This window comes from Pseudorasbora parva, chromosome 5 (assembly GCF_024679245.1).
Source record: "Pseudorasbora parva isolate DD20220531a chromosome 5, ASM2467924v1, whole genome shotgun sequence".
Classification (NCBI taxonomy): domain Eukaryota; kingdom Metazoa; phylum Chordata; class Actinopteri; order Cypriniformes; family Gobionidae; genus Pseudorasbora; species Pseudorasbora parva.
Window position 1 is genome coordinate 21,864,530 of NC_090176.1, and position 27,102 is coordinate 21,891,631.

General features: G+C 41.6%; 1 protein-coding gene across 4 annotated transcripts in view; it reads left to right on the forward strand.

The window, feature by feature from the left end:
* Positions 1-12,765: 12,765 nt before the first annotated feature.
* pard3bb (par-3 family cell polarity regulator beta b) overlaps positions 12,766-27,102 on the forward strand; it is a 460,252-nt gene continuing 445,915 nt past the window's right edge. For 3 of the 4 annotated variants that reach the window (XM_067443470.1, XM_067443472.1, XM_067443473.1), the window contains exons 1-2: positions 12,795-13,038; positions 13,444-13,712. In XM_067443470.1, the coding sequence (XP_067299571.1) occupies positions 13,596-13,712 (117 nt within the window). In that variant the 5' untranslated portion in view covers positions 12,795-13,038; positions 13,444-13,595. Of the gene's footprint in view, positions 13,039-13,443; positions 13,713-27,102 lie in introns of all 4 variants that reach the window. The other variant, XM_067443471.1, reaches the window with a different exon arrangement.

Consider the following 27,102-nt stretch of genomic DNA (forward strand, 5'->3'; position numbering starts at 1 on the left):
TTCTTAGTTTCACGCGCATGTCCGGGAAACTCATGAATATTCATGTAAGCTCCGCCCACTGAAACCAAAAATCGTAGAAACTAAAAATCTCGTAACACCGGTTCCATTTACACGGCGTAGAACTAAAAGTTCAGGTAGACAAAATAAAAGACAGCATCAAATACTGCAAACATTACATAAATAGCATGGCTTAGCACTGTTGTTAATGCCAATAAACAATACAGAGGGAATGCATGTGACGTCACCGTCAGCTGGAGCGACTGTGATTACGCACCACTGAGTGGCAGAAAGACTGAGAGGCACTGGTTTACAGCTGGAATGCAGCGAAAACACACAAAACCAGGCCCGGCGCCAGAGGGGGGTAGAGGGAGGCTTGTCCACGGACCCAATGGACATCACTGTTCCGAGCTTGAGACGGACTTGATAATAGCGTGTAGCACTCAACTTTCTCACTCAAACCACCAACCTGCTGCTGCTTCTGCTTTAAGAGGGAAACGCTGCCCATAACTGCTTGTCTGTTATCTGTAATCCTTCGTAAGAATTCGTAATAATAGCATATTATTAGTGAAAAGGAGCTAGCAAATGATCCAGTGTGTATCTGTATTTGCACTTGTGAAATGATTACATTTCCAACGTGTTTTCGGCTCGGTGAGTAATGTAGCCAATCACAGACATGTTTGTAGATTTCTACAACGCAGTTAGCCAATCACAAGTGTTGAACTTGGAATCCACTCACCGCTCGAGTGTTTGTTTGTCCAGGTGCTGAGTTCAGTTAACATTCGCGTCTCTATAAGTGCAGACATTGGGAAAATAAGAGATTCATTGTATACCAGCTTCACTGCGGAAATCTGTGAGATTGCTTTTATTGAATGAGTGACAACTTTTAGTGATTATAAAGGGAGCACTCTTTGCACGCTGTCTGGGCAATATAATTGTTATTTATTTTTTATTAATAGAATAAACTTATATTCAGAATTTGAATACAATTTGTTCTGGCGGGAAAGTGACCTCGATGCATTCCCTCTGTACTGACCACTTTAGCTTGCTTCTCAACCAACAGCAGAGTCATTTCCCAGAAATGATCTTCACATTCAAAAATATATGATATTTCAGCTTACACATAGTTGAGGCAACCACACTATGAAGCATGGAGAATAATAAAGAAAAATAGCAGATAACGTACTCGGTTACTTTCGTAACCTCGGTTCCCTGAGAGAGAGGAACGAGTATTACGTATGGGAAAAACTCCTTTTCTCGAGAATGTGAAGCAAAACTTTTAATAAAGGTATCTATGTAAAGCGCAGTGAGCTGCACGGCCATAGCCCAGCGCGAGGAGCGCTCTGATTGGCCGGGCTGCGGCAACTGCAGGAACCTATGGTGAGGCGGCTGAGAGGAACGAACCAATGGGGGGCGTTCCAGAAGCCCGCCGAAAAAGGTGCTTATATTTGCATACAGGAGGCTATATAAGACCCTAATTCGCCATAGGTGTCAGGTTTTAAGATCGACTGAAGCGATACCTGAGAAGCATAAACACGGCACGGAACGTAATACTCGTTCCTCTCTCTCAGGGAACCGAGGTTACGAAAGTAACCGAGTACGTTCCCTTTCGAGAGAGGTTCCTCGTATTACGTATGGGAACACAATGTAAAGCGCCGTGTGTGCTGACTGACCCAGTATACCCAAAGCACATGTTATAAACCCCCGAGACACCGACAGAGGCGGCTTATAAGGGGAATGAAGAACCGGAAGAGTCGGTTCGTTTGAACAGCTGATCGGACATAGTCGGATCTTATGATGAATGAATAGTGCTTAAGGACTAATGTGTACAGGCCAAAATGTAAGGCAATCTGTTTGCCAGGGTCAAGATAGAGCCTAGATGGAGAGAAGCCCTGCTTGTAGAGCTGGAACCTCCAACTTGTAGAATCTGATAAAAGTGGACGGAGAGGCCCAGCCTGCCGCCGCACAGATATCTTCCAAAGAAATGTCACACGACCAAGCCCAAGATGAGGCCATGCCTCTAGAGGAGTGGGCTTAAATGCCTGTAGGACAGGTTAGGTCCTGGACCTATATGCTAGTGGGACTGCATCCACTATCCAGTGTGAGAGACTGTTTCATGACAGCACAAACTTTAGTGCGGCCACCGAAGCAATGAAGAGCTGATCCGACTGCCTGAAGGGGGCGGAGCGCTCTAGATACAATCTCAATGCTCTGACTGGGCAGAATATGTTTGCGTCTTATTCTCTCTGAGACGCGGGTTAAGCAGTGCAAAGAGCTGCATACTGAAGGGGTTGATAGCACTTTCAGCATAAAACCATGCCTCGGTTTGAGCACAACCTTGAAGTTGCTGGACCCAAACTCAAGACAGGAAGGGCTCACGGAGAGTGCAGGTAAGCCACCCACTCGGTTAACCGAGGCCACAGCCAGCAGAAAAACGGTTTTGAGTGATATGTGCTTCAAGCTCGTGTTCTGAAGTGGTTAGGAGGGGGAACCCTTCACGGCCTCCAAAACCATGGCGAGGTCCCAAATAGGGACCGAGGTAGGGGCAAGGCGGGCTGAATCTCCTGGCCCCTTTAAGAAAACACACAATAAGATCACTTTTCCCTAGTGAATGTGCCGCGATAGGAGCGTGGCTAGCTGCTATGGCGGAGACACACACCCCGAGTATGGAGGGGGGACGACCCGCATCCATTAGCTCTTGGAGAAAGCGAGCGGTTCCGCCAGTTCGCATGAGTGTGCGTCGATGTTTCGCGTAGCACATTGGTTAGAAAACCACTGACCACTTCAAGCAGAGCTGCCAGATAGCAGGGGCTCTAGCTTCCGAAATAGTGTTCATAACTTGTCAGAGAGGTTCCCGGATACCGTTGATGGGCCATACGTGGAGGGCCCACAGCTCGGGATTGGGATGCCAGACCTTCCCTTTCATTGGCAGAATAGGCATGGGGCTGTGTCTGACAGCTGAAACAGTATGGAGAACCATGTGCGGTTCTTCCAAAGTGGGGCTATTAAAAAGCACAGGCTGCAGCTGGATCGCGATCGGAGGGAACATATAGAGGGAGTCTGGGCCAACATGGGCCAGGGCATCCCTGCGTTTGCAGAAAAAATATTGGGCAGCGTGTGCTGTGCAAGCTGAATTGTTTGCGGGTAAAGGGACCATCCCCCTGGGGACATGGGTCCTCTGGATAACATGTCCGGACCCTGATTCAGAATACCTGGCACGTAAGCCGTCCTTAGGGAGCTCAGATTGTGCTCTGCCCATAAAAGGAGATGCTTAGCCATGCAGTGAACAGAGTCTGATCTCGGCTGCCCTAGCGATTTTATGTACATTATCAAGACGTGGTGGTTCTTATGCCGTAAGTCTTGAGTCTATGACAATGACTGTACTGATAAGCCTGCCCCTCGAAGGCGAATCTCAAGAATGGCCTGTAGTGGGGGTGGGGGGTTATCGTAACGTGAAGTATGCGTTTTTCAGATCTATTGAGAAAACCCAATCCCCGGGGCGAATGTGCGCGAGGATTTGTTTCACCGTCAGCACCTTGAAACGAGCGTGTCATAAGTGCTTTGTTCAGATGCCTGGAAAATGGGCCTGAGACCGCCACCCATTTTCGGCATGAGGAATTAGCGACAGTAAAAACCTGACTCGCTAGCGTCGGGTGTACTGTTTTCGCCGCTCTCTCCTTTAACAGTCTCAATGCCTCAGCGAGAAGCACGTGACTGACACTGCTTCTTACAGAGGGCTCGACCACGGCTTGAATCGCGGGGTCTGCGAGCAAAACTGTAGCGAGAACCTCGTTTTATATGTTCAACACCCAATATTATATACCAGGAATGGCCTGCCAGGCCTGGGCTCGTAAAGCCAGGGGTTGAATTAGATTCGGGGGCTGGCCGCTTAGTAATAGGGGCCTGTTAGCCGGGTTGCTTGTGCTGTAACACTGCTTTTAACACTGTGGGGATAGTGTTAGTTTTGGCGGTGCAGGCTTTGCAGTGGGCGCACGCCTCACATTTATATTGTGTGTGCGAGAGTGAACTTTGTGAAAAGTGCTTGGGTGCAGGAGTGCAGACTGTAAAGTGGGCACATTTCCTACATAGAAAGCTCTTTTGTGTGTAGTGTAAACAATGTGCAGTGGCGCACAACCTACGTAGAATACCCACGGTGCAAACCAGTGAGCAAATCCACAGGGGTAAACGCACACAGCATTAGTGTGCAGACGAGCGTGTTTAACACAGGCTAGTTGACTGCAATATTTCATCTCCAGTCACTTAACTTAAGGGAACTGGGAGAATGTAAGGAAGTGCGGGTGGTATGTGAGCCATTCCACAATGCCGTTATGCTCTAGTCTAGACTGAAAGCGCGCATGCAGACAAGCGTGTTTGACCACAGGCTAGTTGACTGCAATAAGGCTAGTTGACTTTATATGGTGTAATCCGGCCGCGGCGGGATTTATTTGTGATTTTGTGAGGCTGAATTAACAGTGCTTATGTAGGGGTGCACACTGTGTAGTGGACACTTTGTCTACAGTGTAAAAACCTTTCCAGCCGCCTGAATAAAGGGGACTGGAAGTGATAGAGTGAAAAAAGGGCTTAGCTTGGCAGCCATTTTCCGACGCCCTTATGCTCTGACAGTGAGCGCGTGCTATGACGTAAGCCGCGCTCTAGTCAGCAACGCGCTGTGGAAGGGGCGCGCGCTATCATGAGAAGGCAGCCATTACAACTTCTTTGGCAGTAAGCGCGCGCTGCAGCGACATTGTTCTTGACATACCCAACAGCCCGAGCTCGCTCGTCTAACTTACTCTAGTATTCTCTGTCCGCAGCGCTTCAGCACGGCGGCGGTAGAATGAGCACGGCGAGAGCTTCGGCTCGAGTTAGTTTATTCACTCTAGTATTCTCTGTCCGCGGCGATAGAGCGACAGGACGAGAGAATTGGAAGCGTGAGGTAAAACTCTGTCCGCGGCGCTTCTAGCACGGCGAGAGCTTCGGCTCGAGTTTGTTTATTCACTCTAGTATTCTCTGTCCGCGGCGATAGAGCGACAGGACGAGAGAATTGGAAGCGTGAGGTAAAACTCTGTCCGCGGCGCTTCTAGCACGGCGAGAGCTTCGGCTCGAGTTTGTTTATTCACTCTAGTATTCTCTGTCCGCGGCGATAGAGCGACAGGACGAGAGAATTAGAAGCGTGAGGTAAAACTCTGTCCGCGGCGCTTCTAGCACGGCGAGAGCTTCGGCTCGAGTTTGTTTATTCACTCTATTATTCTCTGTCCGCGGCGATAGAGCGACAGGACGAGAGAATTGGAAGCGTGAGGTAAAACTCTGTCCGCGGCGCTTCTAGCACGGCGAGAGCTTCGGCTCGAGTTTGTTTATTCACTCTATTATTCTCTGTCCGCGGCGATAGAGCGACAGGACGAGAGAATTGGAAGCGTGAGGTAAAACTCTGTCCGCGGCGCTTCTAGCACGGCGAGAGCTTCGGCTCGAGTTTGTTTATTCACTCTAGTATTCTCTGTCCGCGGCGATAGAGCGACAGGACAAGAGAATTGGAAGCGTGAGGTAAAACTCTGTCCGCGGCGCTTCTAGCACGGCGAGAGCTTCGGCTCGAGTTTGTTTATTCACTCTAGTATTCTCTGTCCGCGGCGATAGAGCGACAGGACGAGAGAATTGGAAGCGTGAGGTAAAACTCTGTCCGCGGCGCTTCTAGCACGGCGAGAGCTTCGGCTCGAGTTTGTTTATTCACTCTAGTATTCTCTGTCCGCGGCGATAGAGCGACAGGACGAGAGAATTGGAAGCGTGAGGTAAAACTCTGTCCGAGGAAAAACTCCGTCTGTCCGCGGCGCCTCCTCAGCGCGACGGTATAGTGACGAGAGCTTCGGCTCGAGTTCGCCTATTCACTCTAGTATTCTCTGTCCGCGGCTGTAGCGCGACGGAATGAGAGAAGAGTGGGAACAACTCTGTGGCAGCGGCGGAAGAAGAGCCGCGGCGGCGGCAGAGTGAAGAGAGCTTCGGCTTGAGTGTGCTCATGTCCTCTAACATTCTCTCTTTCCGCGGCGCTATTCAGCGCGACGGGACGAGAGCAGAGGGAGAGTGAGAAGAGCTCCGTCTTTCCGCGGCGCTTAACGACGCGGCGGAACGAGAGAGTTCTCGAGTAGAACAAGCCTGTAAGCTCTAGAAGTGGCGTTGCAGCGGCAACACACACACAAACACATATAACACTCAACATAGACACAGTTTAAAGGATATATAACGCCGGATGGCGTAGCTGGAACGGCAGAGAAGGCGGAGAGGGAGTCCGTCGTCCTCAGCTGCAGGTTCCGCTGGTGCCTTTTCAACGGCGGTGCTTCTTCCGGAGACCAGCGAAGGTATCGCTGAAGGAGATAAAATCTGACACCTATGGCGAATTAGGGTCTTATATAGCCTCCTGTATGCAAATATAAGCACCTTTTTCGGCGGGCTTCTGGAACGCCCCCCATTGGTTCGTTCCTCTCAGCCGCCTCACCATAGGTTCCTGCAGTTGCCGCAGCCCGGCCAATCAGAGCGCTCCTCGCGCTGGGCTATGGCCGTGCAGCTCACTGCGCTTTACATAGATACCTTTATTAAAAGTTTTGCTTCACATTCTCGAGAAAAGGAGTTTTTCCCATACGTAATACGAGGAACCTCTCTCGAAAGGGAACATCACCGCTACATTTGAGCTTTGGCCTCTGAGTTTCCTTTACTGAACTTACCGCCACTAACAGCTACTTCCGGTTTTCTTTATGTCAAAATAAAAGCATGTACCCATTTCAAAATAAACCCAAAATGGCTGCATTTACAGGGAGAGTGACAATCGCCCAAACCAATCACTTGTTTCCTCCCGAACTAAAATAATGAGCGGTGTTTATTGCAGATTAAAAAGTCTAGAGTCACTCGATTTTTATACTCTCTTTTTCAGAGTACTTACATTTTAATTGTTTTGACATATAAAGAAAGTTTAAACAAATTTGGACAAAAGTGTTTTAGATAATTCTTACCTACGTTACCTTTAAATTAATAATTTGATATAGTTTTTTTTAGATTGCAGCAGTAATTAATTTCTATAATCACATCTTTAATTACAACGTTGACCCTTCCCTTACACTTTAACCCCACGCTTAAACCTATACCGACTTTTTTTGTTTGTCTGGCTATTAACAGACCAAGCTCAATTTAAGATTGAACATTGGTCTGGGGAGTCTGCTCTGTATTTTCTACTGCACAAGAGGTGTGATAAATGAGCATTATTCAAATGATTCTTTATGCAAATGCTTAGTCCTGCAACCAATTAGACTATAAAAGGCGTGATAACCGAATATAATTCAAATGACTCTGAATGCAATTCGATAGTCCTTCAACCAATCAGACCACAGGAGGCGTGATTAACAGACAATGACCCATCGCGGTGGATAAGCCAGTGTGTGATTGGTTCACAAAAGTGTAACAGAAGCAGTAGAAATGAATGTACAGGTTTTCAGACTAAGTTGATGGGCGAAATCAAACCGCCAACATATCGGACCCAGTCTAACGTTTCGTGGGCGTTGAGTCCAATCCTTGAGCCGTACACTCTTCCGCAGATGGAGCAAGGGAAACCAGACACCAAATTGTACAAATTGAGGATCTTCTGTAGGCAGCGGATATGGAAGGCGTCTAGGTTTGTGATGTTCTGGCCACTATGTTAGAATCCTTCCAGTCCTCAAGAGGGTCCCATGTTCCCAGGTATTTTGAATTAGGAGGTACAGACGACATGTGAGGATGTATCCACCCTAGTTTAAAAACTTCTGCAGGGATTCCATCGGGTCCACGGATTTGTTGTTCTTCAGCCCTGCAATGGCTTGCCGGAGTTCTGAGTAGAGTGGTTGGGGTATCCAGGTGCATGGTTGGTGGCAGGTCTGGCAGATTGTACATGATATGTGGGTCAGAAGGGATTAGTTGAAGAGACTCTCAAAATGATTTGCCCAATGGAGCAAGAATCTCGTGGCGGTCCTTGAGAAGTCCTTGGACCCATCAGCTGACTGGACTTGGGCAATCGCTCAATTACTGGGGCCATACAATGCTTTCAGGGCATCGTAAAAGCCCTGAGTGTTGTTACAGTCTGCCAGGTTCTGGATTTCTTGCACCTTTTTCATCCACCAGGTGTTAAATACCCTGAAGGGATCGCTGAGTTTCTGCTCTTGCAGGTTATAAGGGTGGAAGATCCAGGGCAGGACAGGAGACCTTTGTGGGCTTCTTGCCTGGTTTTTAGGAGTGACTGTAGGCCTTGCTCAGCTGAGTTACAGTCAAACCAGTCCTGATGATTTCCTTATGAAGCACCTCTGAGGCTGCTTTATAAATAACCTGGTGCAGAGCTGGCCAGTCAGTTGATCCTTCCTGGATCTTGTTAAAGGTTTTCAGCAAGGAACCATCGGAGGTTGTCTTTGGTGGTGTGGCTGTTCAGAGTTGTACAGATGAGTTTCTTGTGTGAGGCTGTTTTTGGGCCGTGAGGTTGAATGCTCATGAGTTATTTGGATCTGACCATGAGGTGGTCAGTCCAGCACTCCAAGATCCTGTATACAGCTTAGCCTGGAACCGCAAGGGACCAGTTGTGCCACGATGAGGCGTGCACAAGATCTTGGCAATGGAGAGGCTATGTACCTGCTGAGGAGGCTTACACACTCGGCTCCTCTTTTCGCCCCTAAAGAACAAAGGACTATCCGGTGGCAGCAGCTGAAAGCAGAAAGTGGCAAGCAGAAGCATGCATGAGGCTAACTACAAGCACTACTACACCATTACTGTTGCCGCGCATTACACACCCTGTTTTCACACACACACACACACACACACACACACACACACACACACACACACACACACACACACACACACACACACACACACACACACACACACACACACACACACACACACACACACACACACACACACACAGAAGGGAAAGTTAGGAAGGTTACTTTGGCAATGTAATAGGTTAGTTAGCATATTTAAAATGCAATGTGTAACTATTTGATTACTTTATTAATGTAATGTAACTGATTGCATTTGATTACTTTTTGATAACTTTTCTAATTTCCAGCACTGGAACACATTTTTATCACTCATCATGGTGAAAACTCTCAGACAGATTGTAGCCTAAAGCTTTCAGCGGCTAATTACAGTTACATTTATTTGGAATTAAGTTACATAAATCTATTATATGCAACTAGTCACTCCCCAACACCGCCCACCCACCCACCCACCCACACACACACACACACACACACACACGCACACACGCACACGCACACACGCACACGCACACGCACACACACACACACACACACACACACACACACACACACACACACACACACACACACACACACACACACACATACATGTCGTGTTTTCATGTTTTATAGGGACATTCCATAGGCGTAATGGATTTCATACTGTCCAAACTGTACATCCTATCCCCCTACACTGCCCCTACTCCTAAACCTACCCATCACAGGAAACATTCTGCATTTTTACTTTCTCAAAAAAACTCCTTCTGTGTGATTTATAAGATGTTTTCCTCATGGGGACCTAAAAATGTCCCCACAAGGACAAGGATTTCGGATATTGCCATATTTGTGGGGACATTTTGTCCCCATAAGGTAGGGATTACCAGGCCACACACACACACACACACACACACACACACACACACACACACACACACACACACACACACACACACACACACACACACACACACACACACACACACACACACACACACACATTTCCATAGGCGTAATGGATTTCATACTGTACAAACTGTACATCCTATCCCCTTACACTGCCCCTGCCCCTAAACCTACCCATCACAGGAAACATTCTGCATTTTTACTTTCTCAAAAAAACTCCTTCTGTGTGATTTATAAGATGTTTTCCTCATGGGGACCTAAAAATGTCCCCACAAGGACAAGGATTTTGGATATTGCCATCTTTGTGGGGACATTTTGACCCCATAATGTAGGGATTACCAGGCCCCACACACACACACACACACACACACACACGCACGCACACACACGGACACGTTGTATTTTCATGTTTTATGAGGACTTTCCATAGACATAATGATTTTAAAATCATGAAAACTGCATAATTTATTTAAAATTATCTTTTTCCATAGAAAAAAATCACAGTTTAGAATGACATGATGAATAATAACAGAATTGAAAATGTATTTTTAAACACAGCAATTAACCCCAGGTTTCTAGGTGAACTGTCCTACAATCAAATGTCTGAAGCTTTTTGATATGCATAAAATCATGCAGGCTTTTTTGATATGCATACAAAATTAGACCTGCTCTTATTTCTTACTAGCACTATAACTATAATCCTGTAATCCTAGGGAGCAATGCCCTGCACTAAACCTTTACTTTAATGTTATGCTGAGTGCCATGGAGACAGAGTTAGCATTAGTGAAACTGAGCAGAGGAGAGGGCTGTTTTGTGGTTTTGTTTACACAGGATAAGATTCTGTTTGACTGCTGTAAAGAAATGAGTGATGGGTAGAGGAAGAAACAGAACAAACCTTTTCAACCATCTTACTTCAGCAAATAAACAAGGGCTGAGTTTATAACGGAATCACAATGGAATGGGAATTGTTTTTGTAGAATAGCCTACTATTATCTCGGGATCTTGGCTTGTTTTGTATCTAAAAATAAAATGTGCTGATGGTGTAATCATGCGCAAAGCTATATAGTATAATTCCCCCAAAGAGTGAAGAATCTCTGCAGAAAACAGGCTGCTCAATTAATTGATTTGCACAATTAAAACATGTAGCCCAGCTATTCTTGCACAAACTCGTGCATAACATTAAGGTTTGATAAAATACTGTAAGCTCCAGGTGCAACCGCCCCCAGTGTCCAACAATTATCATTGATTCTTCTTTCATGAAATCTATTTCTCTAGCTAATATTATGTCTGCATTACATATTATTATTTCATTAAACACATTTTAATTATTCAACACCAACCTCAACATTTTCTGCATTCACTTCAGGGTCTCATTAGCAATTGAAAGTTTTTCAAGTCAAAGTTTTATTTCTTGACCCAGAAAGCATAAATTATACTGTGTTTCACTGATCTATCAGCGTACAGTGTTTATCTCTTATGAGAGAGTGAGTGTGTTCCATTTTCCCATTATTCCTCTCCAGCAGTGATCAACACACAGACAGATGGATGGACAGAAGGATGGATGAAGCAATGGATGAATGGATAGACAGAAGGATGGAGGGATTGACAACTGCAGAAACCAAAATATTACAATTAATAAATTGCACACATTTATTTAATACACGTCACAACTAAAAAATAAATAAATAAAAAAAAGTCCTGGGAACAGTTTGGTTAAGCTATCTTTTTTTTTGCATAATAAATGTGTCTTAAAGGAATAGTTAACAAAAAATAAAAAATGTACTCAATCCAAATTCAATTTACTCCAAACCCATATGAGGTTCTTTCTTCTGTTTAGCACAAACAAAGTTATTTTGAAGAATGTGGGGGTAGTTGACAGTAGCCATTATGATTGTCAGTTGCATTGCTTCACTTTCATTCATAAATCCACTCCCATGGCCTATTGTGTATTCTGACGTACTTATTTTGTCACACACTGTTTTTCGCCTATTAGTAGGTAAGTATTCGATTTCAGATGCAGCCTTAGGGTGTTTCTCAATCATAAGGATGCATCCGTCCTTCTGAGGCTTGTAGGCTAGTGTCCTCCCTTAGCAATTAAACACTACCATGAGATGGTCTAGTAAGTGTGCATGTGTAACAGAGGCCAGCTAGTAGTAGTTGCTGTGCGAATAAACCTCACTCCTCTGACCTCAAGAAATACTCTAGCGACTGATGCTTGAGGTTGCAGCCTTTAGCCTCCTTGATAGAGCGTCCGACTCTCATGCTGGTGGACCCAGGTTCGAATCCCAGTCCAAGCAGTAGGGGTTAGACATGGCTACGTCACACACGTTCCCGCCCTCATGGCCATGGCATGAAAATACTATTGAAACCTCATTTAAAAAAAAAAAAAAATCCTTTTTATTTTATTTTATTTTTTACAAATCTTTATAACTGGCTTCTTTATTAATGCAATATAGTGACAGCCATCTGACTGACTCATTTCCCATCAGTTTATTTATTTAGATGAGCAAAGGATTGTGGGTGATTAAAGGCCACGAAGGATACATCCAATGTAAAACAGGCTGAATGAAGGTCGGGAAACGAAGGCTGCCTTTCAAGATCCTTCAAATTGAGACGGCCTTCAGTGACTTTTGACGACGTGGCAGCCAAAATATGCAGCCTTTGTAGGATGCAGCCTTTGGTTTGAGAAACACCCATCGTGATCGGTTTTCCCTCCCTCATGCCGAGACACATCTGAGAAGAGGAAGAAGACATTTTGATTGAAGATTACAATTGTGCATGAATTAAAATAGCCTAAATAAATAACGTGCGCATATAAATAATTTATAATAAATACTGCAATATTCATTAAAAATTATTTCATGGTGACTGTAACATGGCATAATCAGAAGACAAGATTTTATTTAATTTTATCTATTAACACAATTAGGGTATGGCTCATGGTTACCTTTAACAAAAGAGCACATTGTAGTGATGTGAAATGGGTACATTATATGTTGGTAGCCTGGCTATTATAACATATTTTGCATATAGATAAGTGCGTCGTGTCCTGCAGTGGTCCATCATGTGCAGATGTGTTCTGGCCCTTTAATAAAGTTGTGTGGCCCCGCTCTGTATGTTGGGATAACACTGCTGGAGGCTGCTCGGGAACTTTAGGTATGGCGAAAGACATGCAACTCCATCCGGGCAAAATACTGATGCGAACGCCAGCCACACATGTTCAGTGTCTTTAGTAAATGCTCGCTTGTCCTGTGGATCTTCGATAAAGTGGGTAATTGTATAAAGACAGCATGACTGCATGATTTGTGAGGGTATTCAACAACACGTCGCCAAAGTTTTTGCCGCTAACCTGCTCGCCTCTCCATATTTTATTTTCCAAGTAAGTGCAAAACAGGTTTGATATGAAATCTAAATAGACGCACACGAACTGTATACCTGTTTAACGTTTGGTCTCGGTGTTTTTTTTATTGTTTTAAGAGTTTGCGATGAGTTTAAAAAGTGAAAGTGTTAGGCTAACCAGTTAGCCATCTGAGTTCAGCAAGTCAACGGGACACCAACCACCCTCATCCATGACTGTAATAATAAAACTAGTCCGAAAATTATCAATTGACATCTTTATTAGTGCACAGACTTTGTTTAACTTTCCTACCAGCTGTTGCCATTCAACGCACAGTGTCTGCCCATGCTGTTTTATTAAACAGTTTAGTAAAAACTGCTTTCTTGCTATTAAACATCTTTATTACTTTATTTATTTGACTTACAGTATTTGTTTTTCTTTGCATAGTATCATGCCGTCTTTGATGCTGTAAAGTTTGATGCAGAAAACCAGTGTGCAGCCTGGCTGGAGAGATACACAAGCACACACACACACACCTGCTGCTACTGGAGTTTGTTTAGACACACATCTGGATCGATCATCCCCTTTCTGGATTAAAAATGAAAGTGACAGTGAATTTTGGAAGGACTGGTGTTGTTGTCCCATGTAAGGAAGGATGGACAGTGCGGGATCTAATCCAGCAAGCCACCCAGAGATACAGAAAACTACTTGAGCAGGTAAGTAAAGTATTACGAAAAGGTATAGCCTAAAGGGATGGAAACCTTCTTTTTTTCATCCTCATGTTTTTTGTTTTGTTACTCACAAGATTTGCTTTATTTCATGGAACACATAAGGAGATGTTTTGCTAAAAATGTTCATGCTGCTTTTCAAAGTTTGAATTGATAACCAAAATGTATAATTTAAAATGCTTTACAATTATTTTGACAGATAAAAATAATGTACACTAATATTCAAAAGGTTTTTAAGGCGTTTAAAGAAATCTCTTATGCTGACCAAAGCTGCATTAAAAGAACATTAAACAATTTATTTAAGTGTTAAAAAGAGTAATATTGTGAAATATTTTTACAACTTTAAATAACTGTTTTCTAGTTTAATATATTTTAAAATGTAATTTTCAGGAGCCATAACTTCAGCCTTCATTCACATGATTCTTCAGAAATTATTCTAATATGCTGATTTAGTGCAAAAGAAACATTTCCTATTATTATTATCAATTTCGCTGGTTAAAAGTTTTCTGGGATTTTTTTTTTCCTAAAGCGAAAGTTCAAAAGAACAGCATTAATTTGCAACAGATTTTTTTATTATTATATATATATATTTTTAAAGGTCCCATTCTTCGCGTGTTTTTGAAGCTTTGATAATGTTTACAGTGTGCAATATAACATCAGTTAATGTTTCGCGTGTAAAAACAGTATTTTTCACACAATTTACTTATCTGTACAGCGCTGTTTCCTCTGTCCTAAAAATGGCCTGATGATTTCCTTGTTTTCCAAAGTCCCTCCTTCAGAAACAAGCAACGAGTTCTGATTGGGCCAGCGCTTCCCGTGTTGTGATTGGACAGTAGCTTAGCGCACTTTGCCCGGAAAGGTCCCACCTCTTACCATAACGGGGAGATGCAAGCACTGAATGCGCGCTCTTCTCCACGTGGGAGAGCAACAAGACCGTTGCAACATTACACACTGACTAAAGTTTGAAAGATGGAATCGCGAAGAACGCCCCCTATTTTGCGTGTTCTTGTGGGAAACAAACGGTTCTAGTGACGTCATTACATCCCTGCACTTCCTGCTGTAGTCCAAACCGGACGTTCGCTGTAGGCTTTGAAAGGGAACTTCTGTTAAATGAAATATCTCACTTGGCATTGAACTTTGAGCTTTATAATTTTACAGGTATTATTTATGCTCTAACAGCAAAATTACACACTAACTAAAGTTCGAAAGATGGAATCGCGAAGAACGGGACCTTTAAAGCTGCAGTCTGTAACTTTTTGCACTCTAGTGGTTAATAAACAGAACTGCATGCGACTTGCGGAAGAACATTACAGCCGGATCTACTTCTCTCAGTTTATGTCTATGGCTGATCACGCAGGTACTGTGCTCCTCCGCAGCGGTACCTACCGGTCTTACCTGAAATAGTCCCAATATAAATACTTATTATAAGTGTACCATAATGATTCAGGGTAAGACAAAAACACGGTTTGGAAAATGGATTTATATTGTACATTCTCATTATACATTTTTTATAAATCTTGAACACAAAAAAGTTATGGACAGCTGCTTTAAACAGTATAAAAGTTTTTACTGTCAATTTTAATCAGTTAAATCCTCCAGGTCTTTACAGCTTTGGGGCCCTTTAGAAGTTTTGATATGCTCTGACATTTGTGCTTTTTTCAGTTGCTAATAAACATATAAATGACAAAAGTTTCATTACACTGTATACATCACAAACTGGGCTACCGTAATATGCAAACAACATGTATGTCCATGCTTGTAATTTTGAACGTTTATGCAAGGTTTTTGAAAAAACTACAAATTTAAGTCACTGAATTAAGGCCACAAAACACAGTAAATGTGCACCCAACTTTTGACTAATGGATGTTGTTGCCTAGAGTTTTTGAAGTTTGAGTCACACCTGAGAGGACAAAAGAACCGCATAATGAGCTGCATAATGAATGCCTTTGAGTCAGGTATGTGACTGAGAGGGAACTACAAGAATATGAGGACAAAACAGGACAAAATAAATGTATTTTTTGCAGTTTATTTAGAATATACTAAACAATATAAAGTGAGAGCCAAAGGCACAATTTCTTATGTGGGCCAGTATCAGGTCACTATGACCCTCAAATCTGTGAGATAAAAGAAAAACAAAAAACACATCTGTGAGGATACTGATAACAGGATCAACTATTGAATCAACCTTAATATAATGTCCACTCTTAACAGAAAACATGATACTGCACAACATGTAAACCAAATTTTGTTTAGGCCTATTATATTTTAAATTATATACAGTACCGGTCAAAAGATTAGACACATTTCTATTTTTAATGTTTTTAAAAGTCTCATGCTCATGCCTGCATTTATTTGATTAAAATTACAGAAAAACATTAATATTGTGAAATATTATTACAATTTAAAATTAAGGTTTTCTATTTTAATATACTTTAAAATATAATTTATTTTGGGAATTACATAGATACTAACAAAATATACTTACCTCACAATCCTCAGCTGGATCCATTACTATTCCGGGATTATTCCTCACTGTTTCTCAAAACAATGTAAAATACATGCACTAAACTTTTTAATAATGTTGGGTATTGTTTTTTCAAATTGATGTGGGCGGGGAAACTCGCGTCAGTATTTGACTTTCAAAAGAATGCACGCTCCATGCGCATTAGTGGATAATGATACGCCCACGAACACCTGACATTCAAACTCTTTTCAAACAGATTACATAAACAAAATTGTGTCCGTGAAAACTACTAAAATGCAAATTTGTGAAAACGGTGACATCATGTGATGATGTGAACACATATTACGTGTTCAGTCTATAGGAGTGTTATAGCACTTTTAGTTTTTTCCGTGGATCCGTGTGAAGGTGATTTTGTCGTCTGTACGCAAAACAACGCAAAATAATAACTTTGCCGTTTTTAGTACATTGTTGTCATGTAAACATACTCTAAAATTGGTAACCGGGAAAGCATAGAATGACATAAGTAAATGATAACAGAAGATTAATTTTTGCGTGAGCTATCTTGTTCATTTTTTATAAAGGTTAATAATAATTCTAAGATTTGACTTTGTGTCATCTCATTAAGTCCTACTTTAACAGTACCTCTAAAATCACAGTGGGATTACCACATGCTACATTTATATAATTTTTAATATTTGGTTTTACATTTAATTAGAGGATGATCAAAAATGTATGCTTTACCTTATGGGATTGAGTGAACTGTAAAGACCGTATTCATTAATTTCAAACCTGTTAGTCACATGCTCCAAGCCTGATGGGAACTAAAATGTCGACCTTCACTCTGATTATTGTAAAATTTAAAAGGGTTCATAAGTGCCTTTCTCTGATGACAGGAATCCGCAGAACTGATTTTATGAAGTCGGGGGGCAGATGCGCCATGTCCAATTTCTCTATGTGATGAATGCAAATCAGAGTTAAAACGTGGCAGGCGTTCTCCCCCCTGAGAGCTGACCCTCTGCCCCCTCATCAGATATCTCCCTCATTGCTGCTTGAGCTTCATTATTTAAATAGTACATCAGTTTGAGTGGCACCCATTTTCGCCCGCTCTCACGGATCCCCCCTGGGCCGATGCAGACGTGCATTCGGCTCGATCCCGGCGCATTAGGGTTTAAACGGGCTCCTAATAAACAACAGGCTTCTCATCCTGCTTCGCTCCAGGAGACGCTGGGCCCAAATGAGCCTGCAGATTGCTGCGCGACTTCCTCGCCTTGCAATTTACTGCGTTATTGCTTTGTCTTTAGAGTGGTCAATTTGACTGATGGGAGACGGTCTTCGCGTTGTACCGAAGCTGGTTTTGTGATCAGACCCGGGGTGACGGTGGCCTCGCATTACACAGAGTATCAGACAGTAATATTATGCGATGGATTTGGCAGGTCAGGGCTCTGACAAGAGATTGCCAGTTGGATAGAGGTATTGCTTGGTTTTAGTATGCAATCGATGCGCTAGATCTTATCAGGCATCTACTCTTAGGGGCTCGTAGAATTTTTTTTTTATTTCGGGTGGGCACGTCCTTTCACTCAGACACGTATATGTGCGTGCCTAGCCTTTATTTGTGTGTTTGTTATTCCCATCAGCTCAGTGTTATTGGCTGTTAGTCTCAGGGGAATAGACGCGTGGGCTGAGGACGCACACGAGGCCTCGGCGAGGATGGATGGAGCTGTTTGAGGGATCCTGATTGGCTGCTGTCTCTGGGGCCTCATTTCCAGGCCAGGGTGAATGTCTGTTGTTTGGCCCCTGCAGATTTTCTTCGATCTGGCCATAGTCAATCAGGGTCACAAAAAGTGTTGCAAGGTACTAAATATTAGGGCTAGGCATTGACATAAATGTCATGATTCGATTCGAGTTTGATTCATGAGCTTGCGAAACTCCCGTTCTTGTGGATTCCTATTGTAATGACTGGATTTCGATTGCAGAAATGTATGGTAAATTAGTTGATTTGTCGACGTACCATGCTGTTTATGTTCCCCAATGATGGTGGCTCCCGGGCATGCTGAAAACCGTTCCAGATATTGCAAAAAGTAGAGATGCACCAATTGATCGGCCAGGGATCGGAATTGATCGGCCGGCCGATCAGTCTCACATGTCTTTGATTTTGAGCTGATCTGTCTACATGCAGCTGTGAGCAAAAATGCGGCTGTGAAGTTGAGGGCACAGCCATGCTCACGCTCCCAAGCATGCAAATGTGTCGTTGGCATGGAAGTTTGGATGACCAGCCGAATGCATAAACTTCATGAGAATTTACTGTTTCATTTGAGAAAACTGTCATATCATGACAGTCAAACAGCATACAGCCTTTAAATGTTTATGTATTATTTACTTATAATAATAATTATCATTAATAATAAACTTTTATTATTATTTTATAATTTTATACATTTAGCTGTGGTACCGAAATTGGTACAGAGTACCGTAACATTTTTATGGTATTGGTACCGACTACTGGAATTTTGGTACCGTGACATCCCTAGCTGGCAACATTTATTACCCAATTACTGAACTATTATTATTAGAGGTGTATTGAACACTTCAGGTTTGTTCATTCATAGGATCTTTTGACTCTTTTAAGACCAGTAAAAAGAGAAAAGGGTCAATTTATAATGTTTTGTTTCAGAAAACTGATTTTCAGTTATTTCTACTTCTTTCCTGGCACAGAACACTTATGTTTTGAGAGTTGTTTAAGTGAGAGAAGATCCTGTTTTAATCTTTAATAATTTATTGTATGATAAAAATGAAAGGATGTGTATGTAAGATTGTGGCCAAAACTGGTACTGCAGGTGGATCCCCTCTCCCCTTCTCCCTGACTCGAGGTTGCCAGATAGGCTGCAGGATCCAGCAGGAATGTTAGTAGCTGCGGTAACTAGAGCAGAGCTGGCAACCCGGATGCCAAAACACTACCGACTTTGTGATTGGACGATAGGTGGAGGGTGGAGCTTCAGGCCAAAACACAACATGTCAACATCAACATCAGTTGAGGGCTGCAACAACAACTTTTAAATGGCAGTATCCTGGCTGGACTACTGTTATATAAGTGATATAAGTATTTGGAATTAACATGATTTCTTAATGTCTTAGTGACATATCAGGGCCATTTTTTGATTATTTGAAATACATTTCTTACATACAGAGTGCAGAACTGACGAATGCTGAACTAGAGTGACGTAAAGTTTGTACAAATTCCAGTTTGACTGTTACAGACTGAGGTCGCTTTGGAAAACATCTGCCCTGTATCAGATTTAGTGTTTCAGATTTAGGACCGCATATGGAAGTGGCCCAAATCAGAATTGAAAAGTTTTCATGTGGTTTGAGCTGTTCACACGGTCACGACAAAAACAGATTGTCACACATGAGTAATAAAATCAGATTTGGGCCACATTTACCTGCATTCCTAACGTAGCCTTAGTTTATTCAAAAATACATTCAAATTTAATTTATCCTTAAAGTGAATTTATGCCTATGATTATCATGTTTTTAATGTCTAATTAGATTTTTTTTGTGGACCAAACTGCTTTAGTGCTTATTAATATTTGAAAAAAAAACATTTGACTGTGAAAGTCATGTGGTGTGCAACCAACATGCAGAATCAACAAAATAACAAAATATCTCCTGAAATGTCATGTGGTGCAGCTCTCCAAAAGTTTTATATTTATAATAATTAGAATTTTATTTTGTGTTTTTATGTATATATGAAAGTATAGACAAAAGATTACTGATTTTGAATTTCATAAAAGTTTTGAATTTGTTGTGTTTTGTATTTATTGAATAACTATAAACTTAAACTTATTTATGTACTTATTTGTTCTTATTTAAAAAATGTATTACAAATATTTTTGAAAAAAGCGATTAAGATGTGTATTCAAAGTGTAAGAAACATGTTTTTACTTGACAGTTACACCACATGACATTTTTTTCTTATTTGCATAATTTTTAATAACCAACATGACTACAAATCTCATTTCTAAGAACTTGGCACTTTATCTAGTTTTTTTTTTTCCCTAGTCGTGGAACACCCTTATTTGTTATTGAGCTGTTATTGTAGCCTAAATAAAATATTGATTTTGTATTGATTTAAAAAAGGAGCAGCGGTTCGTATTGCAACAAAGACAAAATGTTGGTGTTGATCTAACCATAGCCAGAATAAACGGAAGAGGGTCCATGCAAGCATGCACACAATTTACACACTCACACAATGATGTATAATGGTATAAGCTTCATGAATAGTACTATTCAGCGCAGTAATATTAGGTTTACTTGTGTTCCGTTTATGATTGGAAGCGTTGTACCACAGTATGGTTTGTCAGTACTGAGAAGGTGGTATAATCGATCTTTGTGATAGATTGTTTTCATTACTTGGTTCTTTTCCCTTTGAGACTGTATGATTCAGAGCTGCTGGTAACTAATGTCCTTCAGGTTTCCCTTGAAGTTTCATTAATAGAGTTAATAATCATAATGTTGCATTTATTCATGAATGCAGGGAGGCTTCACAAATCACGTCTCTGCTCTTTCAGCACAAAATGCAGAACAAACGGAGCATTATGTTTGCAGGAATACTAACACCATCATCAATCAGTTTGGTCTTTGAGCCTTTCACGAACTTCATGGCTCTGCCACGCCATATGAAGTTTGAATTCAGTGCCAGTACATTCAATATTCGCCGGGAAGTTTTGCTGAACACGCATGGATGATTTGTGGTTGTTGTGTCTTAAAGCTTACTCATTGATTACAATAGACATGCAGCAGACACGCTGAGCTTGCTTTGGGTGTTTTGTAAAGGCACCTACACGGTGAATGGAGCTCAGTGTTTTTTTAATGGATAGAAATTCATAAGATGTGTTTTAAAACTGGAAAGAGCTGGGTGAGTTTGAAATCAAGCAGGAATTTAATGAATTGGTCAAATGGTCAGCTCTTTTTTTAAACTTTTGGTTCCAATGACAAAAAAAAAAAAAACTCACTTTTAGCAAAACCTTGGTTTTTTTTGTTCTTTGTGCTGTCTCTATGTAAATAATAATTTAGCCTATGAGATCCGTAATTATTTAATTACTGATGCTTAGTGAAAGCTTTATCTAATCACACCAGAAAGCTTTGTGATTATGAGCTAACTACCTCTGATTATCTGTTTTAAATGCTTGGACATTAGCAGCATTTTTACTATGTTAGTGGTGGTTTTCGGTTTGTAGATTGCAGTGCATTATTTCTCTTAAAAGTAAATGTGTAACGATTGCCGTTTTCTGGATTTATTCAGATTTTGTCAATTCCGAATTTCATTTTTTTTAAAGAACTATGATTGGCAGCATATACAAACAAAAAACTAAGTAAAAAGTCAGTAATAAAATAATAACAAATAAACAAACTGCAAGCAACAGCACAACCTAATGCAATAGAATGAAGAGAGATATGAAATAAACATGGCGTTAAGTTTTTCTGGTTAGCACATACCAGTCGGTTATTATTCAAATACTGCAGAAATGAAAATAATCAAATGTACTACAGAACACTGTTGCAATGTTCAATGTGAGGTGTGATGGAGGAGGGCGAACGGCGCACATTTAAAAGACTTTAAAGCAGGGATGGAAATGAACTTTTTTGTCCACCGGCCACTGTGGCTGGTGGATTTCAAAATCTACCAGCCACTCAGTGTTTTTACCAGCCACTTTCTTGTTTTTAACCGACAATGTGTAACTGCACGTGAAAATTAATACTACAAGCTCTACAATACTTAAGCTGTTTATTTAATCTCAAATCAGAATGAAATACTGACATTTTTTCACTCTTGATGATACACAAACCATGAACTGATATACATTTCATTAAATGAGTAGGGCTCTGTGTTCTCTCTTTTTTTTTTTTTTACCTGGATGTGGCATTTGGATGATTCGTGGTCTTTTATGGCTTCCAGTTTTAGGTTTTTAGTACCAACAATGAAACTACTAGTTTTGGCGTCTCCTGAAGCGTGTTGACGACATACCGAGCAGAACATTGTCAGTAGGGATGCACAAAAATAAAAATTATTGGCTGAAACTGAAGCACTAAAAGAAATTATGCCAATTATCCATTGCTATTTATGGCTGATGCTATGACTGTGTAACTTTACTAAAAATCAAGGCATTGCAATTACATTAATTAATATTAAAGTTTCAAATAATAAATCAATTACAAATTATGCAAATATGTATTTAGCACATTGCAACAACCTACAGTATAAAAATAAAATTCAAACTAAAATGTTTAACTCGACCTCAATCATGTGTACATTAAATAATAATGTACAGGTCTACTGGCCTGCAGAAAGGTACAGAAATTGAATGAAGTAATCAAATGTAAAAGAACTGCATATTTAACAGTTTAAATGAAAGATTAATCCTTATTTAACTTACAAAAGCTATTCAATCAAGAGCAGTGAGTGATGTCCTTATCTTTTGTTTGACATTAAACAGACAGCAGTAAAGGCTACTTCCCCTTTAAGACCTAATAGAAGGATACGCGTCATCTTTCACGACTGTATAAAGTTCACTTAAGGCATATTCAGACTATGTCTGCTAGAATACTCATCAAGATGAACATGTTGGCATACTTTTTGTGTGAGTTTGTCTGTTTAAGCACAAGACTTGAAAGAGAACTCAATATTTGCGCGCTGTGAGACGGGTGCGCGCTTCCGGATGACAGTGACGGATCTTCTCTCAGCGCGAGCATGAGTTCTTATTCGCGTCTTCCGGCACTACATCTGGGTAATGACGGCGAAAACGACTGGTCATATTCGGACATACGGCCGCACTCGCATGCACTGAACGCAGTTTATAAAGAGGGGAAAAAGTATGCTATTTTTATTTACCCGCCACGGTGGCCGGTAGGTGAAGCGAGTTTACCCGCCACAACTCAAAATCACCCGCATTTGGCTGGTGGCGGGTGCTAATTTCCATCCCTGCTTTAAAGGTGCACTATGTAGTATTTTTTCAGTAAAATATCCAAAACCCACTAGGCCATTTTGTTCATTTGAGTACTTACAGTATCCCAAATGTTTCCAACTATTTGTAAATTGTGAGAAAATTGCTATTTTAACCAAGGAGCCGGGATGTCTGAGCAAAGCGTCTGAGGGAGTTGTCTGTCAATTGCATCATATCTCCGTTAACCTCGGTTTTCCGGTTTTATTCTGCAGAAACGCTAGACTGACAAGCCAGACCCACATCAAGATGTTTGGTCTGGAAACTCACCATAGACAGGGCTCAATCCGAGGGGCGGGATAAACGGTTGTCTTTCAAACTCCCTCTGCACGGGATAGGATAGCGCTGCGGCTACACCAACCGGAGCAACGGCGGTGAAGGGGAGCTCGCTGCCTGATTAAACATTCGCCATATCCGGTCGGCTAAACTCCGAACACATCTTCCCTTTTTAAGAATGACTTCAGTGCCGCTCTTTGTTCTTTTCTCAGAGAAAAGCTTAACTCCAAGTCTTCCGGAGGCGCGGCCAGAGCTGACTCGAAAGACCGCCGCCGTTCGCCAGTTTCTGTGTTACTAGAAGCACGCAAACGCAACTCGGCCGTCGTCATTATGGCCCCGCCCGCCGACTCTATACACGATGTGATTGGGCTGTCCAGATTCTGAGGAATACAGCTCAGATGGGTATTGAGAGTTGCTAGACCACACTTGCGGGCAAATTAAATTTGCTGCCGCTAGGGTGCGTCTAGATTTCTAGGCTACAGAAACGCTTTACTCTTAGCAGTGTGATCAAGTGTCACAGCAGCCGCTGAGCGAACGCACAGAGTATCGCCATAACATAATTTTAAACACACTCAGATGTATCTAAAGCCCCGTTTCCACCACAGGAACTTTACCCAGGAACTAGGAACTTTGGGTGGTACTTCGTGTGTTTAGACCGCAGGAACCAGGGTAAAATTGAAGTTCCGGGTAAATATTTCCCCCTCCAAACGGCCCTGCTCGCGAGGTAGTACTTTTTCAAAGTTCAGGAACTTTCGAGGGCGGGACTTGGGCGCTGAACATGCTGATTGGTTGAGCTCACGCAGTTCAACCGGCATTTTTAAAAGTCTTTTGCGAGGTTCGTTCTGCGTTCAGTAAATATCAGTCTTGCTCTCTGTCTGGTGGCGCGCGGTCGTCTCAGCCATCTCACGTGCAATGTCCGTAATAGCTGATAATAATATACATTGTCATTTTAAATCTAGCTTTACAAGCTTTCTGAATATGCTGCAGCTGCATGCTGCTGAATCTGCATATTAGTGCTCTTTTCTGTCGTTGTTAATTACCTCTTTAGTAAACCTATACATAACCAGCAAAAGCAGCACAGCTTGAATCTCTTCCATACTCGTTATTAATTTTTTTTCACCATGTAAACGACCTGACCGATTACTTTTAAGTGTGTGTCCTTACATGACGTGACGGCGCGCGCCGCGCTCATGTTGACAAGAGAGGAAAGTACATTTTTCTGAGGGGTAAACTTTTTATTTCATAAGTTATGAATATAATGTTGGAGTAATGACACAGCGTATATTGCCCCAGGCAGTTTTTACTTTAACTGCGCCTGACAGAAGATTTTTTTTTCTGAGATGATTATTACACTTTACAACAAATAGCTATAAATAATACTAGTCCTGGTGGCCGTTAAGAGTTGCTATGGCTACAGTTAACACACTCCAGCTGCTGGAGAAAACAGCGTTGACATTTTTGGTGCGGCAGACAAACTGCATGTGACAAAATGATTGCGATTGAAAGTCATCACATGTAAACACCAGATCGGTTTAGATAACGTCTCATGTAAACAGTTCACTAAATCTTTCAATCGGTAACGTTACACACACAAATGATTACATGTCCTTCACTGATTTGGAGGAGCAGTCGCGCGCAGTCCTACATCACCGGACTAATTTGCCTAATCTTCTCGGAACTTTATCGCGGTCGAAACGCAGACAGCTGCAGGTCTGGGGGGGAGAAAAGTTCCTGTAAAAAAGTTCCTGGTACAAATTGTTCCGGGTAATTTTGGTGGAAACGGGGCTTAATATGATAAACAGAGCAGCGTTACCTCATACTCATGACCGGAAAAGCGGAAATAGCGCCGGCGCCCGGAAACTGTGTCCCATCATAATAATAGTCCCGCTGCTCGCGAGGCGTGTGTTGTTCATCTCATTAACAATCGCTCCAGCAGCCGTGCTCAGCTCCACAACACTCGGTCCTGCTCTGCTTCATACTATTGTAACGTTAAAGGTCCCGTTCTTCGCGATTCCATCTTTCAAACTTTAGTCAGTGTGTAATGTTGCAACGGTCTTGTTGCTCTCCCACGTGGAGAAGAGCGCGCATTCAGTGCTTGCATCTCCCCGTTATGGTAAGAGGCGGGACCTTTCCGGGCAAAGTGCGCTAAGCTGCTGTCCAATCACAACACGGGAAGCGCTGGCCCAATCAGAACTTGTTACGTGTTTCTGAAGGAGGGACTTCATAGAACAAGGAAATCATCAGGCCGTTTTTAGGACAGAGAAAACAGCGCTGTACAGTTAAGTCAATTGTGTGAAAAATACTGTGTTTTTTTACACGCAAAACATGAACTCATGTTATATTGCACACTGTAAACCAGTGTTGTAGTCGAGTCACCAACTGTCGAGTCTGAGTCGAGTCTCGAGTCCCAGTGTTCCGAGTCTAAGTCCGAGTCACCAAAGAAGAGTCCAAGTCGAGTCACCATTACCTGAGTTCATGTTAGTCGAGGCTCGAGTCCCGTCCAATTATTTATACTTTAAATTATCATTTATTTCTGTGATGCAAAGCTGAATTTTTAGTATCATTCCTCCAGTCTTCAGTGTCACATTGTCCTTAAGAAATCATTATAATAATGATGATTCATTATTAAAGTTGGAAACAGTTCTGCTGCTTAATATTTTTCGATAACCTGTGATACTTTTTTATAATACTTTGATGAATAAAAAGTGAAAAAAGAAAAAAGAAAAAAAAGAAGCACATTTTTAAAAAATAGAACTCTTTTGTATCAACAATATACACTACTGGTCAGTAATTTGGGGTCAGTCATTTTTTTTTCTTTCTTTTTTTGAAATAAATCAATAATTTTATTCAGCAAGGTTGTGTTAAATTGATAAAAAGTGACAGTGAAAGAGATTTATATGATTAGAAAATATGTTTTTATTTTGAATAATTCTTTTGAACCTTTTATTCATCAAATATATTAGGCAGCAGAACTGTTTCCAACACTCATAATAAATCCTCATATGAGAATGATTTCTGAAGGATCATGATCACTGAAGACTGGAGTAACGATCCTGAAAATTCAGCTTTTATCACAGAAATAAATGATAATTTAAAGTATAATAAATTGAAAACAAAATATTTTAAATTGTAATAATATATCACAATATTACATTTTTTTCTGTATTTTTGTCAAATAAATGCAGGCTTGATGAGCAGAAGAAACTTCTTTCAAATAATACAGCAATGTGTCCAAACCTTTAGCCTGTACTGTATACATTTGAAAGGATTGTTTGCTGCTTCCATAGACACATTTGTGTATTTTACAAACTATAAATGTATTATTTTGCTATAAATTATGTGTATTTAAATATCTGAATGAAATCTAAAATAAACATAAACGGGATTAAGCGCTGATCGCGTCCGTCTTTGGCTCAGCGCCAGCCATTGCAGAAAGCATAGTTTGAATCTGGCAGTTATGTCCCGTCACTGTACATTCGCTTCACTGTACGTAGACATCGTCGACGTCTGATAACAAATAGGCAGACATCGCACAACCCTAGCTTCCTCTGTTTATTATCATACATGCATTAGTCAATAATAGTTTCTGAATTTTCCTAATGACAACATTTAGACCGCGAATAATGCAGGAGAATGCGCGTAA